Genomic DNA, 19,618 nt, shown 5'->3' with positions numbered 1-19,618 from the left:
TGTGTGGGCTGGGATGACCGAGAGCTTTGAAGCTGTCAAGTAACCTTCTTAATCCTGGGACTAAGTACAGCACAGAAGCCTTATGATTTAGTTACCAAACTACTAAACTGCCTTTATGAGGATGAAGGCTTCTCAAGAGACAATTAACCTAGAGATTCACAAGATGTTCTAAGGCACGCTGGGCTGAGCCAAAGAAGCCAGGCTGACCAGGGCGGGAGCCCCACCCACCAGCAGGGAGCTATAAAAGCTTGGGAACCTGAAGGGACAGTCACAATTCAGGAGCTCGCTTCAGCAAGTGACCCACCGCTCTCTGTCTGGCACCATGTCCTACAACTGTTCCACAAGGACCTGCTCTTCCAGGCCGATTGGAGGACACTGCACTGTCCCTGTGGCTGCAGCCGCCACAGCTTCCCAGGATGCCGACTGCCTGAGTGGCATCTATTTGCCCAGTTCCTTCCAAACTGGCTCCTGGCTCCTGGACCACTGTCAGGGGTCCACCTGTGAGTCCACTGCTTGCCAGCCCACCTGTTACCAGTCAAATTCCTGTGTCTCCAGCCCTGGACAGGTGACCTGCTCTCGGCAAACCACCTGTGTCTCCAATCCCTGCTCAACCACCTACAGCCGGCCACTCACCTTCGTCTCCAGTGGCTGTCAGCCCCTGGGTGGCATCTCTACTGGGTGCCAACCAGTGGGAGTCGTCTCCACTGTCTGCCAACCAGCCTGTGGGGTCTCCAGGACGTACCAGCGGTCCTGCGTGTCCAGCTGTCGAAGAACTTGCTAAGTGTGTAGGAGCCAGTGAGCGAATCAAGACTCCAGGACCTGCCAGCCGTGTTTCCAGGCTCGTCCAGCATGCTGCCTGTCCCCGAACGACTCTTCACTGCTGACCACTGCTCTGACTGCCTGACTGCTTGGCTGCCAGCTCTGAATAAGCTGCCTTTGGCAAGCGATGATTTTTCTGGCTAGCACCAAGCTTATTTTAAGGGTTGATCACTGGTGGCGCATATGCCTCTGGATGTTTCCAGAAACTTTACTTCCCATCCCCCAGTCTCTGGTGGTTTTGACATGTTTTGACCTTGCTGCTGTGTCTTCGGGCTTCTGCTTTTGTGCCTCTGAGGAAGGGAACTTGTCTCGCTCTGTATTTTCTCAATAAACCTGCTTACTTGGCATTGCAAATGTCTGTCTCAATAGAGTTCTTTATTTGCAAGGGGTTTTGCTGTCTCTGAGTCATCCTCACTGATCAGAGCCTGACATTCTTCTCTGAGCGTAGAGGATGGGTCCAGTCATTGTGTTTCATGACAAGCAAGGGACTATCTGATATTGTACTAGGTTAGAGAGTCTTTGGACACGCAGTCATATGGAGTGACGTGTCCTCTATATTTATTCCAGTTTGTACAGGTGCACAGAATAATTTCCATGTAGGAAAAAGAAAAGCTACTTGGGAAACCAAGGAGTTTGGGGAATCCTACAGTGAAGGAGACAGCGGAGTCAGTTAGAATCTCAGAGTCTGGGGGAGTTAAGATGGCGGAGGAGTAGGGGACCCCTTTTTCAGCCGGTCCCCTGAGTCGAGCTGGATAGGTACCAGACCAGCCTAAATAACCACGGAATCAGCCTGAGACGCAGGATGATGCATCTGGATCTCTACAAATGAACATCTCCAGCGCTGAGTATTGAGGTACCAAGAGGGGAGCTGTAAACCGTGCACGGATATCGGAAGATAAACGGAAGGGGGAGGGAGCCGCCGTGTTTGGGCGCCGGGAAGCGGCAGCCACCTGCACGGGGGAGCGGGAAGACACACAGAGGGTACCCGCGAGAGAGCGGACTGAGACCGGTGAGCCGTGAACGCGCGCGCCACCAGGCATCTCCCGGAACACCGGAATCCCGGTGTGCTCACGGGATCCAGACTGAGACCGGGAACTCCCGGAGCGCGCGCGGGGCGGCTGGCGGCTGGCGGGCCACCTGCACGGGGGAGCGGGCGGACTCGCGGTCGGCACCCGCGAAACAGCAGACTGAGACCCTGAACCGGGTGCGCGCGCCACCAGGCTTCTCACGAAACTCCGGAATCGAGGTGTGCTCACCGGGCATAGACTGAGACCGGGAGACCCGGGAGTGCGCGGGGCGGCCGGTGGCTGGCGGCATTAGAAACACAAAGGACAGAGACGGGGCGGCCGGTGGCTGGCGGCATTAGAAACACAAAGGACAGAGACGCGCCGGCCCTGGAAGTGAGGGCAGGGTCGCCGAGTTGGTGCGCACATCCCGGGACGCCGCAGGGTTGAGCAGCACCAACAGTAACAGAGTTAAAGTGGCCAGAACATCAGTGGAGAACGGGCCGCGATCCCTCTGTTCTGTGACAATGCAGCCTCTGCTGCTCTGACCCTCAGAAGAGGCATAGCCGGCCGCCAGGGAAAGCCGCCAGAGAACAAAAGCCTGGAAATACCGGCTCAGGGAGTGCCCATCCCCATCCCCCCTCGCAGGGGCACGGAGACTCTACCCAAACATGGCTGCCTGAGTATCGGCGCGGCAGGCCCCTCCCCCAGAACACAGAAGGCAGGCTGAAAAATCAAGAAGCCCACAACCCAGGCGCCTGGGTGGCGCAGTCATTGAGCGCCTGCCTTCAGCTTAGGGCGTGATCCCAGCGTTCCGGAAAGGAGTCCCTCATCGGGCTCCTCCGCTGGGAGCCTGCTTCTTCCTCTCTCACTCCCCTGCTTCTGTTTCGTTCTTGCTGTCTGTCTCCCTCTCTCAGATAAGTAAATAAATAAAATCTTTAAAGAAGAAGCCCACATCTCTAAGATCCCTATAAAACAAGGGGCACGGCCTGGGACCCAGTCAATAATTTTGGGCTCTGGAAACCCCGCAACCTCTCTTCATCAGAATGACAAGAAGGAGAAGCCCCCCCCAGCAAAGAAAGGACAGTGAGTCAGGGGCCTCTGCCACAGAAGTAACGGATATGGATGTAACCAAATTATCAGAAATGGAATTCAGAGTAACAATGGTCAAGATAATGAGTAGACTTGAAAAAAGTATTCAGGAAAATATTACTGAGAATATACAATCCCTAAGGGCGGAAATGAGAGCGAATTTGACAGAAATTAAAAATTCTATGAGCCAAATGCAGGCAAAACTAGAGGCTCTGACGGCCAGGGTCACGGAAGCGGAGGAAAGGGTTAGTGAATTGGAGGATGGGTTAATAGAGGAAAAATTAAAAATAGAAGATGGTCTTAAAAAAATCCACGCCCACGAATGTTGGCTACGGGAGATTACTGACTCAACGAAACGATCCAATGTTAGAATCATCGGCATCCCCGAGGGGGTGGAGAAAAACAGAGGTCTAGAAGAGATATTTGAACAAATTGTAGCTGAAAACTTCCCTAATCTAGCAAGGGAAACAAAAATTCGTGTCCAAGAGGCAGAGAGGACCCCTCCCAAGCTCAACCATGACAGACCTACACCACGTCACGTCATAGTGCAACTCGCAAATATGAGATCCAAGGATACAGTATTGAAAGCGGCCAGGGCAAAGAAATTTCTCACGTACCAAGGCAAAGGCATCAGAATTACATCAGACCTGTCTACACAGACCTGGAATGAGAGAAAGGGTTGGGGGAGCATTTTTAAAGCTCTTTCAGAGAAAAACATGCAGCCAAGGATCCTTTATCCAGCAAGGCTGTCATTCAGAATTGATGGAGAAATAAAGACATTTCAGAATCGACAGTCACTAGCCAATTTCGTAACCACGAAACCAGCCCTACAGGAGGTATTACGGGGGGTTCTATAAAAGTAAAAAGGCCCCAAGAGTGATACAAAACAGAAAGTCACAGCCAATACAAACAAAGACTTTACTGACAACATGGCAGAATTAAAAGCATATCTCTCAGTACTCAGCCTGAACATTAATGGTTTAAATTCTGGTTTCAAACGCCACAGGGTTGCAGATTGGATAAAAAGAAATGACCCATCCATTTGCTGTCTACAAGAGACTCATTTCGAACCCAAAGATGCATTCAGACTGAGAGTAAGGGGATGGAGTACCATCTTTCACGCAAATGGACCTCAAAAGAAAGCTGGGGTAGCAATTCTCATATCAGATAAATTGGATTTTAAACTACAGACTATAGTTAGAGACGCAGAAGGGCACTATATTATTCTTAAAGGAAGTATTCAACAAGTGGATATGACAATTATAAATATATATGCCCCCAACAGGGGAGCAGCAAGATACACAAGGCAACTCTTAACCAGAATAAAGAGACATATAGATAAAAATACATTAATAGTAGGGGACCTCAACACTCCACTCTCAGAAATAGACAGAACACCCTGGCAAAAACTAAGCAAAGAATCAAAGGCTTTGAATGCCATACTCGACGAGTTGGACCTCTTAGATATATATAGAACACTACACCCCAGAACCAAAGAATACTCATTCTATTCTAATGCCCATGGAACATTTTCAAGAATAGACCATGTTCTGGGACACAAAACAGGTCTCAGCCGATACCAAAAGATTGAAATTATCCCCTGCATATTCTCAGACCACAACGCTCTGAAATTGGAACTCAACCACAAGGAAAAATTTGGAAGAAACTCAAACACTTGGAGACTAAGAACCATCCTGCTCAGGAATGACTCGATAAACCAGGAAATCAAAAATCAAATTAAACAATTTATGGAGACCAATGAGAATGAAAATACAACAGTCCAAAACCTATGGGATACTGCAAAGGCAGTCCTAAGGGGGAAATACATAGCCATCCAAGCCTCACTCAAAAGAATAGAAAAATCTAAAATGCAGTTTTTATATTCTCACCTCAAGAAGCTGGAACAGCAACAGAGGGACAGGCCTAATCCACGCACGAGGAAGCAGTTGACCAAAATTAAAGCTGAAATCAATCAAGCAGAAACCAGAAGTACAGTAGAGCAGATCAACAGGACTAGAAGCTGGTTCTTGGAGAGAATCAATAAAATTGACAGACCACTGGCAAGACTTATCCAAAAGAAAAGAGAAAGGACCCAGATTATTAAAATTATGAATGAAAAAGGAGAGGTCACGACGAACACCATTGAAATTGGAAGGATTATTAGAAATTTTTATCAACAGCTATATGCCAATAAACTAAGCAATCTGGAAGAGATGGAATCCTTCCTGGAAACCTATAAACTACCAAGATTGAAACCGGAAGAAATTGATTTCTTAAACAGGCCAATTAATTATGAAGAAATTGAGTCAGTGATAAACAACCTTCCAAATAACAAAACTCCAGGCCCGGACGGTTTTCCTGGGGAATTCTACCAAACATTCAAAGAAGAAATAATACCTATTCTCCTAAAGCTTTTTCAAAAAATAGAAACAGAAGGAAAGCTACCAAACTCATTCTATGAGGCCAATATTACATTGATCCCCAAACCAGGCAAAGACCCCCTCAAAAAGGAGAATTACAGACCGATTTCCCTAATGAATATGGACGCCAAAATCCTCAACAAGATACTTGCTAATAGAATCCAACAGTTCATTAAAAGGATTATCCACCACGATCAAGTGGGATTCATACCTGGGATGCAAGCGTGGTTCAATATTCGCAAATCAATCAGCGTGATACATCATATCAACAAGAAAAGACTCAAGAACCATATGATCCTCTCAATCGATGCCGAAAAAGCATTTGACAAAATACAGCATCCTTTCCTGATTAAAACCCTTCAGAGTGTAGGAATAGAAGGTACATTTCTCAATCTCATAAAAGCCATCTATGAAAAGCCTACTGCAAATATTATTCTCAATGGGGAAAAGCTGGAAGCCTTTCCCTTAAGATCAGGAACACGACAAGGATGCCCACTCTCGCCACTATTATTCAACATAGTACTAGAAGTCCTTGCAACAGCAATCAGACAACAAAAAGGGATCAAAGGTATTCAAATCGGCAAAGAAGAAGTCAAAATGTCTCTCTTCGCAGACGACATGATACTCTATATGGAAAACCCAAAAGAAGCCACTCCCAAACTATTAGAAGTTATAGAGCAATTCAGTAACGTGGCGGGATACAAAATCAATGCTCAGAAATCAGTTGCATTTCTGTACACGAATAACGAGAACGAAGAAAGAGAAATCAGGGAATCCATCCCATTTACAATAGCACCAAAAACCATACGTTACCTTGGAATTAACTTAACCAGAGACGTAAAGGACCTTTATTCTAGAAACTATAAATCACTCTTAAAAGACATTGAGGAAGACATAAAAAGATGGAAAGATATTCCATGCTCATGGATCGGAAGAATTAACATAGTTAAAATGTCCATGCTACCCAGAGCAATCTACACTTTCAATGCTATCCCGATCAAAATACCGAGAACGTTTTTCAAAGAACTGGAACAAATAGTCCTTAAATTTGTATGGAACCAGAAAAGACCCCGAATCTCCAAGGAACTGTTGAAAAGGAAAAACAAAGCTGGGGGCATCACAATGCCGGATTTCGAGCTGTACTACAAAGCTGTGATCACAAAGACAGCATGGTACTGGCACAAAAACAGACACATAGACCAATGGAACAGAATAGAGAGCCCAGAAATGGACCCTCAGCTCTTTGGGCAACTAATATTTGATAAAGCAGGAAAAAACATCCGGTGGGAAAAAGACAGTCTCTTCAATAAATGGTGCTGGGAAAATTGGACAGCTACGTGCAAAAGAATGAAACTTGACCACTATCTCACACCATACACAAAAATAAACTCCAAATGGATGAAAGACCTCGATGTGAGACAGGAATCCATCAAAATTCTAGAGGAGAACATAGGCAGCAACCTCTACGACATCAGCCTAAGCAACCTTTTTCATGACACATCCCCAAAGGCAAAAGAAACAAAAGATAAAATGAATTTATGGGACTTCATCAAGATTAAAAGTTTCTGCACATCCAAGGAAACAGTCAGAAAAACTAAGAGGCAGCCCACGGAATGGGAGAATATATTTGCAAATGACACTACAGATAAAGGACTGGTATCCAAGATCTACAAAGAACTTCTCAAACTCAATACACGAGAAACAAATAAACAAATCAAAAAATGGGCAGAAGATATGAACAGACACTTTTCCAATGAAGACATACAAATGGCTAACAGACACATGAAAAAATGTTCAAAATCATTAGCCATCAAGGAAATTCAAATCAAAACCACACTGAGATACCACCTTACGCCAGTTAGAATGGCAAAAATAGACAAGGCAAGAAACAACAATTGTTGGAGAGGATGTGGAGAAAGGGGATCCCTCCTACATTGTTGGTGGGAATGCAAGTTGGTACAGCCACTCTGGAAAACCGTGTGGAGGTCCCTTAAAAAGTTAAAAATTGAGCTACCCTATGATCCAGCCATTGCACTACTGGGTGTTTACCCCAAAGATACAGACGTAGTGAAGAGAAGGGCCATATGCACCCCAATGTTCATAGCAGCAATGTCCACAATAGCTAAATCGTGGAAGGAGCCGAGATGCCCTTCAACAGATGACTGGATTAAGAAGTTGTGGTCCATATATACAATGGAATATTACTCAGCAATCAGAAAGAATGAGTTCTCAACATTTGCTACAACATGGACGGCACTGGAGGAGATAATGCTTAGTGAAATAAGTCAAGCAGAGAAAGACAACTATCATATGATTTCTCTCATCTATGGAACATAAGAACTAGAATGATCAGTAGGGGAAGAAAGGGATAAAGAAAGGGGGGGTAATCAGAAGGGGGAATGAAACATGAGAGACTATGGACTATGAGAAACAAACTGAGGGCTACAGAGGGGAGGGGGGTGGGGGAATGGGATAGACCGGTGATGGGTAGTAAGGAGGGCACATATTGCATGGTGCACTGGGTGTTATACACAACTAATGAATCATCGAGCCTTACATCGAAAACCGGGGATGTACTGTATGGTGACTAACATAATATAATAAAAAATCATTATTAATAAAAAAAAAAAAAAAAAAAAAGAATCTCAGAGTCTTACTTTACAGGACGACCGCAGTGGAAAACTTCGCAGAAGATCCTTCCGTGACCAGACGGGATGGAGGGAGGAGGAAGGGTGGGCAAGTTGGTTTCCAAAGCCTGAGATTCAGGGCATCAAAGGGTGGCTCCAGCTTTCTATTCCCCTCACTGGCTGCAGAAGTTTGCTAGATCCCCCCACGCACTCACCCCGGCCAAATGTTCGGAGTAAATCAAAGCTCCAGGTTTCAGTAAATCTGGGCAGGAGAGACTTAAAAGCAAACTTCACGAACACATGGTGGTTTATTTTAATAAGAGCCTTACTTTGTGCTTGCTGTCCCCTGGATCCCGTGTCCTGATAACACAAACCATCTGGACTGGTGGTCACACACACTAACTCCTTTTGCTTTTTTTTTTTTTTTTAAGTGAGAGCTGGCTGCCCGTTGGTTTGCTTTTGCCCTTCCTTACCCTCTGTGACGTCCAGAAACACATGTCTGCATTTCCTTTTCAGAGTGGCTCTGGGAGAAATAGAAGAGGGGGATTTTTTACAGAGAATGGAGGCATACGAGGGGTGCGCCATAAGCAAGGGGTGCCTTTTCTCCTAACTGGGGAGCTCAGTACTGGTGTAGAGTCTGATTGGCACCCTCTCTTGTCAGCAAAATGGTTTTCTTACTTCACTAATGGTTTTTCAGAGAGGTACAGACAATTTCCGGATAGATGGCATATTTTCAAATTTTTCCTACTCTACTCTTAGAATTCAGGATCCCTCCAATTGAAGACATGTTAGGATGAATGACTCAGCGGTAATATCTCAATCAAGTAAGACATGGTTTTTCTTATATATTGTTCCCAGACCCATGGTCTTTAGAAGCAAAACTCTGGGTTTCAGACCTGTTCTGGTTTATTTTACAACAGAAGTCACAGGGGAGCCCTCCGTGGCTCCTTCATAGCTGTTGTTTCCATGACTCTCACAGATTGTGTATCTCAGTCATTTTACATATGATCTGGAAAATTCAGTTTTTCAGAGGTTGAAACATTATTTAATTTTTTTTTTGTTTTTCGTTCTTTAGCTTCTCTATTTCAGTAAAAGGTTATGAGGGTGGAGATGCCTTCCTTTTCTGTTTTATTTAGATGGTTAATCATCTTAATAGATTCATATATTAGTAATTTACAATAACAGGTTTTATGGGCTGCTATGAATAAACTTTTGCTTGGGCTCTTCATTGCGATGGTGTGAACATCTAAAGATGACGTAGCTATCCTGCCAAGCTACTTCCTTGCCTTTATTTCTGATGGGGGAATTATTCTATTTGTACTTGAACTTTGAAAGGTCTTTCCATTCTTTGCTTTATTTCACAATAAATGGTAAAGTTTTCATGTTTGCCTTTGAGGACCATCTTTTAAAAAGATAGGGCAATGATTTCTTTCTCTTCTTGGTCTGGGGCCTAGAGAAGGGTCTTGTATGTAGGTAATATCCCGGAGCTGTGGGGAAGTGGTTCGAGGGCCTCTGGTTCGAGTCATGGTTCTGCCACTTGACTGCAGGTTTGTGAAGCTGCCTAAATCTTAGCCCATCGGTCAAATGGACATGATGCTAGCATCTCATGCCCCTGTTTGCAGGAATGACCTGCGGTAACACGTGTCTCCCAGGTATCAACTGAGGTGTCCTGCTGTTTGATAGTAAAGTGAACCTGGTGTTCTTGGGGCATCTGGGTGACTCAGTCGGTTAGGCATCTGCCTTTGGCTCAGGTCATGGTCTCAGGGTCTTGGGATTGAACCCCATGTTAGGCTCCCTGCTCAGTGGGGAGCTGTTTGTCCCCTGCCCCTCTTCCTGCCCATGTTCTCTCTCTCTCAAATAAGTAAATAAAATCTTAAAAAAAAAAGTGAACCTGGCATTCTCAACTCCTTTCCCTCTTCGGCAGAAGTCTCGGCTACTCCTAGCATCTCTGAGGGGTCTGAGTCGAGAGGCGGGGGGGAGGGGCCTTACTGTTTTCTTTCCTCATCTCTCTGCCTCTGAACTTGTACTTTAGAAGAATGAGTTCACTTTATGGATCTTCTTCCTATTCCATAGTCTGTTTCTGTTCAGAACTGTGATGATTCAGACATCTTTGCACCACATCCTTCCCTTGGAGTCCACAAAACCCACTTACATAAGGCATCTGTGTGTCTGTGAGACTTTAGAGAAAGTTTGGGACCTAGATGGCATTTATATTCTAGTGAGGGAAACAACTTAAAATTGAATTTAGACATTAAGAAGTTCCTGGGCCTTTGTCTCTGGAACATTATCATATTCAGTTCAGAACCAAACCTCTCCTTCCCTCCCTCCCTTCATCCCTCACTCCCTCCCTTCTTTCCTCAAATACCAGATCTCTAATGTTCCAGCTTCTGTGCTGGGTGCCGGTTATGTGGCAGTAAACAAAACCACCATGATTCCTGCCCTCATGAAGCTCATAGCTTAGTTAATTAGAGTCATTTCTGTAACGCTTTTGTATTTTCTTCTGTATCTTCCCCTACAAATGCTCAGGAGCGCTTACCAAGGTGCCACATCCCATACGTTCTCTGAAAAGGGTAGGTTTTTTCATATATCATACTTATTTATATTACAACTATGATAAAAGCTGAAATTACAACCAACTTCTGCAATATTTGGCTTTAAATCTAGGAGACATAAAGCTTGTAAAAGTCAAGGGAATGTGCTGGTAATCGGTTGAATGGCAAGAATGAATGGTTGACAAATTGGGGAGCGGACCCAGACCGGTGCCTTCTGAAAGGGCACTCTGGCTTCAGAGAAGGTAAGCTCTGCAACTTGACCTTAGCCTTGGCAAATATCTACTTGGTCTCTTTATATTTTGTGGGAACTATCATTTCCACTGAGGAATTTATAAATGCCTTCATATCTGAAGCTATCTTGGGGCCAAGATCCTTATTTATTAGGGTCCCTAGCTCCAACTTCTTTTATATGCTCTACTTTCCTACATTTATCTGCCTGCTAGGCATTTCCAGAAATATGTCTAATAATAAAATTCAGAGAAGTTTTGAAAACTCAAATTGCTCATCATGTAACTTACTAATTAGGGATATGATTTGTGTTGCAGGCTTCAGATTATATAACAATTGTGATCAGGAACTAGCTCCCATTAGCACAGGCAAAGAGCTATTATAAGCAAATACGAAGGCTTTATGGATGTTATTATGTGCTTTATTATGGAAATGGATGAAAAAAGGACCACACAGTGTAAGAATTGTGCTAATGGTAGTTCCAGTGCCCGTGAGAAGGGCAGGTGATCATCTTGAGCAAGAACTGAGTGTGCTCAGGGTAGGATTTTTTTAGAGATGTGTCTGTCTCATAACTGCAGACTTCCTAGCATAAAACAGTTTATTCCTTCAGGAAAAGTGACTTTATCAGCTTGCATCTGAAAGTCTGGCTCCCCTAAACCACCTTTCTGTCCATTAAATATTTTAATACCAGTCTTCTTGGGAACATATCAGTTGCATCACAGCAGAGAAGACATATCACGCAAATGAAATATTCTTTTACAAAAACTTCTCATTATGTTGATTCTTGCCTCTTGGTTAATGCTGCCACTCTCTTCCAAGTCCCCTGGGATGGAAATCCCGTCACTGTGTCTTACTTCTCTTTCCCCTAACTTCACACATTTAATTCCTTAGAGATGTAACAATTCTTTGTATTTTTTCTTAGCATTTCCTCTATTCCAGCCTGCTGTGGGCAGTCATGCCTCACACTACAGTAATGCAATCAGTTCTTAAGTGATTCTAGCATTTCTGTGTCCTTTCTGGATGGCGCTATCAAATCTGTCTGTATTAGCTCGCCAGGGCGGCCAGAACAAAATATCACAAACTGGGGATCTTGAATGACAGAGATTGATTGTCTCACAGTCTGGAGACCAGGAGTCTGAGGTCACATGTCAGCAGGGTTTATTCCTACTGAGGCCGTGAGGGAGAATCTTTTCCATTCCTCTCTCTGAGCATCTGGCGGTTTGCTGGCAATCTTTGATGTTCCCGGGCTTTTAGAAACAGCCTGATATCGATGACTGGATTAAGAAGATGTGGTCCATATATACAATGGAATATTACTCAGCTATCAGAAAGAACGAGTTCTCAACATTTGCTACAACATGGACGGCACTGGAGGAGATAATGCTAAGTGAAATAAGTCAAGCAAAGAAAGACAACTATCATATGATTTCTCTCATCTATGGAACATAAGAACTAGGATGATCGGTAGGGGAAGAAAGGGATAAAGAAAGGGGGGGTAATCAGAAGGGGGAATGAAACATGAGAGACTATGGACTATGAGAAACAAACTGAGGGCTTCAGAGGGGAGGGGGTGGGGGAATGGGATAGGCCGGTGATGGGTAGTAAGGAGGGCACGTATTGCATGGTGCACTGGGTGTTATACACAACTAATGAATCATCGAGCCTTACATCAGAAACCGGGGATGTACTGTATGGTGACTAACATAATATAATAAAAAAATCATTATAAAAAAAAAAAAAAAAAGAAACAGCCTGATATCTGTCTTCTTCTTCACATGACATTCTCCCTGTGTGTGCATGTGTGCAGGCTGTCTCCAAATTTCCCCTTTTTAATTGGACACCAGTTATGCTGAACCAGGGGCCCACCCTACTCAAGTATGACCTCATCTTAACTAATTATCTCTGCAATGATTCTATTTCCAAACGAAGTCACATTGTGAGGTACTGGAGGTGAGGACTTCAATATAGAAATGTTCGGAGGCACAAATCAACTCATAACACTATCAAGGCACAACTCTGAAAATGTCACTTCCCTACTCAAAAATATCAAAACATGCTTATTGCCTAATGAATCCTGTTTAGACTTGCTGGCCTAGCATTCATAATTCCCAGAAGATAAATGCTCAGTAAAGCATAAGAAGAATATAATATTTGTTACATGTTATCATATAATGTTATCATAATGTTTATAAAGGTTCTTATTCATTTCTTTACTTGAAAGTCTAATTAAGAGTTTGTTGTACTATACTTGCGGTTCTCCGAAAAAACAGAACCAATAGGAATATACATATACACACACACACATATTTATATTTATATATTTATTTATATATTTCTTATATATAAAGAATAATATATATAAAAAGACTCTGTATATAAGAATAATACATATATATAAAAAGAATACTTAAATAAATAAAATTTATTTATATATATATATATCTCTATCCCTTTCCTATTGATTCTGTTTCTCTGGAGAACCATGATGAATTTAGTATATATGTAGAAAGAGTTCTGTCTCTTTGGACATCATACATATGATGTACTTTTTACAAGCCAGCCTGGAGAGTGCCCTCTGCTCACACTCCATTGGCAATTTCCCATCATATGACCACATTTAAGCATAAGGAATTTGTTCATACGGTCCAGATGTGGGTGAAGACAGAAGAGAAAATGGGTTTGGTGAACAGAGAGCCTGTGTGTGCAACACGTCATCATGAGGTTGTAAGAATGAAGAGTGTCATGTGAAAGTCTGACTCACAGTGGGTACCCAGAAGCTGGTGAATAAATCTGAATTAGACTTCTATTTCCATCAGTCTATCAAAGGAGATCTGCTTTAGGAAAACATCCCTTTATGGAAAGGGATGGATTTGAGCACTAATCTAATATATTCAGGGGTTGCTTGTAGCATTTAAGGATTTGTCTTTCTAGGAGACATTATTTTTTATTTTTATTTTTTTATTATTACATTTATTTATTTATTTAATTATATTATGTTAGTCACCATACAGTACATCCCTAGTTTTTGATGTAAAGTTCCATGATTCATTACTTGCGTATAACACCCAGTGCACCATGCAATATGGGCCCTCCTTAATACCCATCACCAGCCTATTCCATTCCCCCACCTCCCTCCCCTCTGAAGCCCTCCCAGAGTCCATAGTCTCTCATGGTTCATTCCCCCTTCTGTTTACCCCCCCCCTTTCTTCTCCTACTGATCTCCTTGCTATTTCTTATGTTCCATAAATGAGTGAAACCATATGATAATTGTCCTTCTCTGCTTGACTTATTTCGCTTAGCATTATCTCCTCCAGTCTCCTCCAGAAAAAGCATTTGACAAAATACAGCATCCTTTCCTGATTAAAACACTTCAGAGTGTAGGGATAGAGGGCACATTCCTCAATTTCATAAAAACCATCTATGAAAAGCCTGCAGCGAATATCATTCTCAATGGGGAAAAGCTGGAAGCCTTTCTCTTAAGATCAGGAACACGACAAGGATGTCCACTCTCGCCACTATTATTCAACATAGTACTAGAAGTCCTTGCAACAGCAGTCAGACAACAAAAAGGGATAAAAGGTATCCAAATCGGCAAAGAAGAAGTCAAACTGTCTCTCTGTGCAGATGACATGATACTCTATATGGAAAACCCAAAAGAATCCACCCCCAAACTACTAGAAGTTATAGAGCAATTCAGTAATGTGGCGGGATACAAAATCAATGCTCAGAAATCATGTTCTATACATGAACAATGGGACTGAAGAAAGAGAAATTAGGGAATCCATCCCATTTACAATAGCACCAAAAATCATGGGAGAAGTTATTTTTTAAATCTAAGGAAAATGCTTCTGGGCAAACACTGAGATGTAAACAATTAGTGCTCATTTAAAAGGACCTAATTCTGGTAATGGCTACAATGACTGGGAATAATTGAGATATTTCTAACTTGAAACAAAATGGGAATTGACCAGGCAACAGTTCTGTAAATGAAACAATGTTCTATTTCACTCTAGTTAGTATAGACTACATAACATCATCTGAAATTATCTAGCCCTCCATTCTGGCCCCTGTTTTGGTTGTGTAACTATCTTCTGAAGGATGTCAGTGCTGGAAGAAACTGTCAGAATCACATACAACTTCCTTATTTAGGAAATAGAAAGGGAAGAACTTGTGTGTGCAATAAACATAGTAGTAGACCCACTAAGTGGCTTCTGATTGAGTGTTTTTTATATAAATATGAAGATTTTGTGGCCCCTTATTCATTCTCCTTTCTTGATGAGTTATCCCACAAGTGGTCTATCCAGGAGTGACATGCTATGTCACCACTGTTAGATTCTATATTCTTCAATAAGGGCCTCATACACATGTAGTTTATCTGAAATTCAAATGTAATTGGGAGTTGTGCATATATATATATATATATATATATATAATTTTTTAAAAGATTTTATGTATGTATGTATTTATTTATAGAGTGTGTGGATGGAGGGGGGGCAGAGGGAGAGAGAATCTCAAGATAACTCCCAGTTGAGTGTAGAGCCCGACACGGGGCTCAGTCCCACCACCCTGAGATCATGACCTGAGCTAAAACCAAGAGTAGGCCTCTCAATCGACCGAGCCGCCCAGGTGCCCCAGGAGTTGTATATTTTTATTTGGTAAACCAGGCAACCCTAGATGTGGCATCCACATCTGATGGCATGGTACACTTAGCGAACCATCCTCCCTTAGAGGACTTAGCCAGCTATCCAACCACAGAGGCTGACCGACTCCTCCTGATGTCTGGCCTGTCCTGCTTGATGTGACACTCAGTAGTCCTCAGGGACATAGGACGGTGCAGTAAGGCTAAACTGGCATCCAGCTGGCCAGCGGCAAGCTGGTCTAGCTGAAGATTCTGTGGTAGATTGTTCTCCTTACCGATGCAGGACGGCTTCCCTACCTCTTCATCCTCTACCGTGTCTAGCTGTACAGCTAGCCTTAGTCTTTTTTAAATAATTTTTTTAGTATTGTCGTACCCCATTGGGGAAAAGTATTGGGACATAGTTACACTACCATTTTGTTGCTTATCTGAAATTCAAATATAACTGAGATCCTATATTTTACCTGTAAAATTCAGTAGAAGTCTTGTTTGATATTGCATTAATTTTGGGATGGAAAAAAGGAGTTCTGTAGGGCAAGTGTTTGAGAAATTTAGATCCAATTAATTTTACATGATTTATTTCCTCATTCTTTTCAGAGTTTTAATATTACTGTGTTGTGCTGTGAATCTCTGCTAGAGAGACATATGATGCAGATGTTTTATCTATCATCTATCTATATCTATCTATCTATCTATCTATCTATCTATCTATCTATCATCTATCTATCTATCATCTATCTAATCTATCTTTTTTCTTTTCTTTCTTTCTTTCTTTCTTTCTTTCTTTCTTTCTTTCTTTCTTTCTATTTTTAAAAAAGATTTTATTTATTTATTAGATAGAGAAAGGGAAGGAGTGGGAGAATGAGCAGGGTTGGGGGGACAGAGAGAGAAGGAGATTCCTCACGCAGTGCAGAGCCTGACATGGGGGCTCAATCCCAGGGCCCCAGGATCATGACCTGAGCTGAAGGCAGACGCTTTACTGACTGAGCCACCCAGGTGTCCTTTTTTGTTTGTTTGTTGTAATGAAACCCTTTTATCTCAGAACATCTGGTGAGACTATCATTTTGTGAAAGATATCTTGGAAAACGCTGATGAAGAGCAACACTGGGTGACTCAGAGAAGCCAGCCTGCAAGGTGGATTCCACTCTTTCTGTGATGTAAGATAAGGGTGAGAAGACCAGGACAGTTACACAAATCTTCAGGAGAAAAATAACGATATCCAGATGACCTGGAGAAGAGCCAGTACAGCATAATTCTGATGGATCATTCAATCGTTCCATCCTCTACCCCGTGTAATATGAAGGGTCAGAGAGAGGCTGGTGGATCACATTCTTCTGGGATTCAACGTGAAGGCTGCTCCACAGGTGTAGACCATGTTCTATATGAATGGCTCTCAGTGAAGTTATTCGAGGCTGCCTATATCTCTGGTGCAATGGTAATTGGAAAGGCAAACTGCATTTATGAATGAATAGTGCTGACCGAGCTGTGTAATATTTTGATGGGTAGTTTTGGGCCTTTCAAAGTGAGATGTGACATTCGAATGCCAGATAAACCCATTGCCAAACAATCCCAAACCTTTGGCATTTTATTTTATTTTATTTTTAAAAGATTTTATTTATTTATTGGACAGAGAGAGACACAGCAAGAGAGGGAACACAAGCAGGGGGAGTGGGAGAGGGAAAAGCAGACTTCCCTCTGAGCAGGGAGCCTGATGCGGGGCTCGATCCCAGGAACCTGGCATCATGACCTGAGCTGAATGTAGACGCTTAACGACTGAGCCACCCAGGTGCCCCACTGGCATTTTAGAATAGTTTCCTGATTCTTTTTCTTCAGAGAACTTATTTCTGTGTAGAGTCTATCAAGTGAGTGATTTTTCAAAGCTGCTTACTGGTCTCTTCAAGGTCGAGGGGAAAACTGATGGTTTAGAATTATGATTAGATTCTCCGCCTACTCCTTTCCTTCTTTTATTCCCTATTTGATGGCTTTATTTTCTCATTTTATCTCCTAACTTTGCATATTTTCCTGAGATAGAAGGTGGCCTCAGAGACAGAGTGAACAGAGAGTTTCCAGTAACTCTGAGGTATCATTTACACATTTAAAATCAGGGGACACTAGAATGACTTTATAGTTTAAAGCAATTGTTCAGTTAATCATTCATTCATCCAGCTAATATTTTTGAATATATGATAGTATTTTGACAGTCTTTCTCGCTTACGAAGATTCAAATATAGTGAGGAAGCAGATATAAATAACCAACTAACATGAAGTAAGTGTTGTAATTGGGAAGCATATATAAAGTGAAATAAATTTGAAAAATGCTGGATGAATGGAAGTTAAGCTGGTTTCTTTACTGTAGATATTACCTGAGCTTTTAATATGCTAATGTACACGGGGACTCTCTAAGAGTGGAATATAACTTGGAATGTATCCCAAACAGTTTTCCCCAGAATATGTGGAAGCACCAGGGTCCTGTTAAACACACCCCGTAAAGCCATACATTACAGTGTTTATGCCCAATTGGACATGGATGATTTTTGTTAAAATGTGGCTTTCTATGTTAGTTATCATTTTTTTGAGTTTTCAAGATGTATCCAATCACAATACTTTAAATAATTACTGTATAAAAAAGTATGTTTTTCAAATTTCAGGGTTCAATTTTACTTACTCTCTCTCACTCTGCCAGACCAGTAATGGTTTCTTTTCGTCTCTCTTAGTATGTGTGGTATGTGTCATCACGGAAGGTTTTTTGCTCATATAGGTACAATACGTTTAGGTGATTGACCCTTATACATTCGCGCACGTGTGTGTCCAACCAGTTTTAATCTTCGGATCTTTTGTTAGATGTCACATAGGCTAAATCCTACCCGATGCTAAAGTGAGGTTAAGAGCTGTTGCTAGTCCTTTTGGAGGAAGAAAATGTGTACCGAACTGCCTGGAAGATCACACTAAATGGATAAACAGGAAAAAACATGCTAGATTTCAGTAGAAATGAATGCAAATAATGTTTATATAAAATTTAAAATGGGAGAAGGATTTAAGAGAATATGACAAAATTTGGGAAGACAGGAGACGCACTATTTAAAATATGCTGGCTCTTTCTCAACATTTCCCTCATGCGCACTTATGTATTGGCATTAACCCCACCTTGACTTAGGCCCCTTATTATCTCATACCTGGCCGTTATAATAGCTAGCTAATAAGTTTCCCTAATTATAACCTCTTATCCAAATTAATTTTCTTACTGCACTGTGTGATCTCATAATCAAACTTTATTAGCTCCTAATAATTTGTTAAAATCATCAAGGTGTAATGGATAGGACATTGAACTTGGAGTGAAAAAGTTCTTTTTGAGAGCTAATCCTGAGCTTTGTAACCTTGAACAAGTTTCTCAACCACTAGAGGCAAAACTATTTCTACCTATAAAATTAATATAATAATACCCTTGCTGCCTAATTAATACGTTTGCTGTAGAATTTAAATACAATGTGAAGGGTCCTTATAAACTTTGAATCAAAACATACATATGAACTATTGTTTTTGCTCCACAAAGTCCACATTTCTTAGGCTGGCAATCAATGCCTTACCAGACCACAATTACCTTTCCATTATATATTGACCATTTACTTGTATGAATAGGGCAATTAATTCTAACTAGAATGCCCTGGGCTTTCATAGCTAAACATCTCTGCTATTTCTTTTCCTTTTTCCTACTGACTATTCTCTCATCCTTTAAAGTGTTGTTATATCTCCATGATGCCTTCTGTATAAGTTTCCTATGTCTTCTGAAACAAATTGCTACATCCTGGGTGATTTAAGACAATAGAAATTTATTCTCTCACAACTGTGGAGGCTACAAGTCCAAAGTCAAGGTGCTTCAGGGTCATGCTCCCTTGGAAGGCTCTAGGGAAGAACCTTCCCTAGCCTGTCTTTAGCCTCTGGGGGCGCTTGGAATTCCTTAGGTTGTAGAAACATCTCCAGTCTCTGTTTCCATCTCACTTGGGCTTTTTCTGTGTTTCTGTGTCCTCTCCTTTGCTGCCTCTATGAGGATAGTAGTTTTGGAGTTAGGGTCCACCTTAAATCTAAGATGATCTCATCTCAAGATCCTTAACTTAATTACATCTTCAAAAACCCTAAATCCACATAAGGCCACATTGATGAGTATTGGGGGTCAGGACTTGGACATATAATTTTGGGGCCACTATTCAAACCACTACATCTTCTTCGATCATTCTAATCTGAT

The 19,618-nt window shown here is 42.1% G+C and overlaps 1 protein-coding gene across 1 annotated transcript; it reads left to right on the top strand.

The window, feature by feature from the left end:
• Positions 1-283: 283 nt before the first annotated feature.
• On the top strand, positions 284-1,167 carry LOC113255777 (keratin-associated protein 11-1). Its single transcript, XM_026499527.4, has one exon. It carries the CDS (start codon positions 323-325, stop codon positions 779-781), a length of 459 nt encoding a protein of 152 aa, XP_026355312.1. The 5' UTR covers positions 284-322; the 3' UTR covers positions 782-1,167.
• The last annotated feature ends 18,451 nt before the right edge of the window (positions 1,168-19,618 follow it).

This window comes from Ursus arctos, unplaced genomic scaffold, assembly GCF_023065955.2.
Source record: "Ursus arctos isolate Adak ecotype North America unplaced genomic scaffold, UrsArc2.0 scaffold_4, whole genome shotgun sequence".
Lineage (NCBI taxonomy): Eukaryota > Metazoa > Chordata > Mammalia > Carnivora > Ursidae > Ursus > Ursus arctos.
The sequence above is the reverse complement of the archived record's forward strand: the minus strand, read 5'-3'. Positions and strand labels throughout refer to the sequence as shown.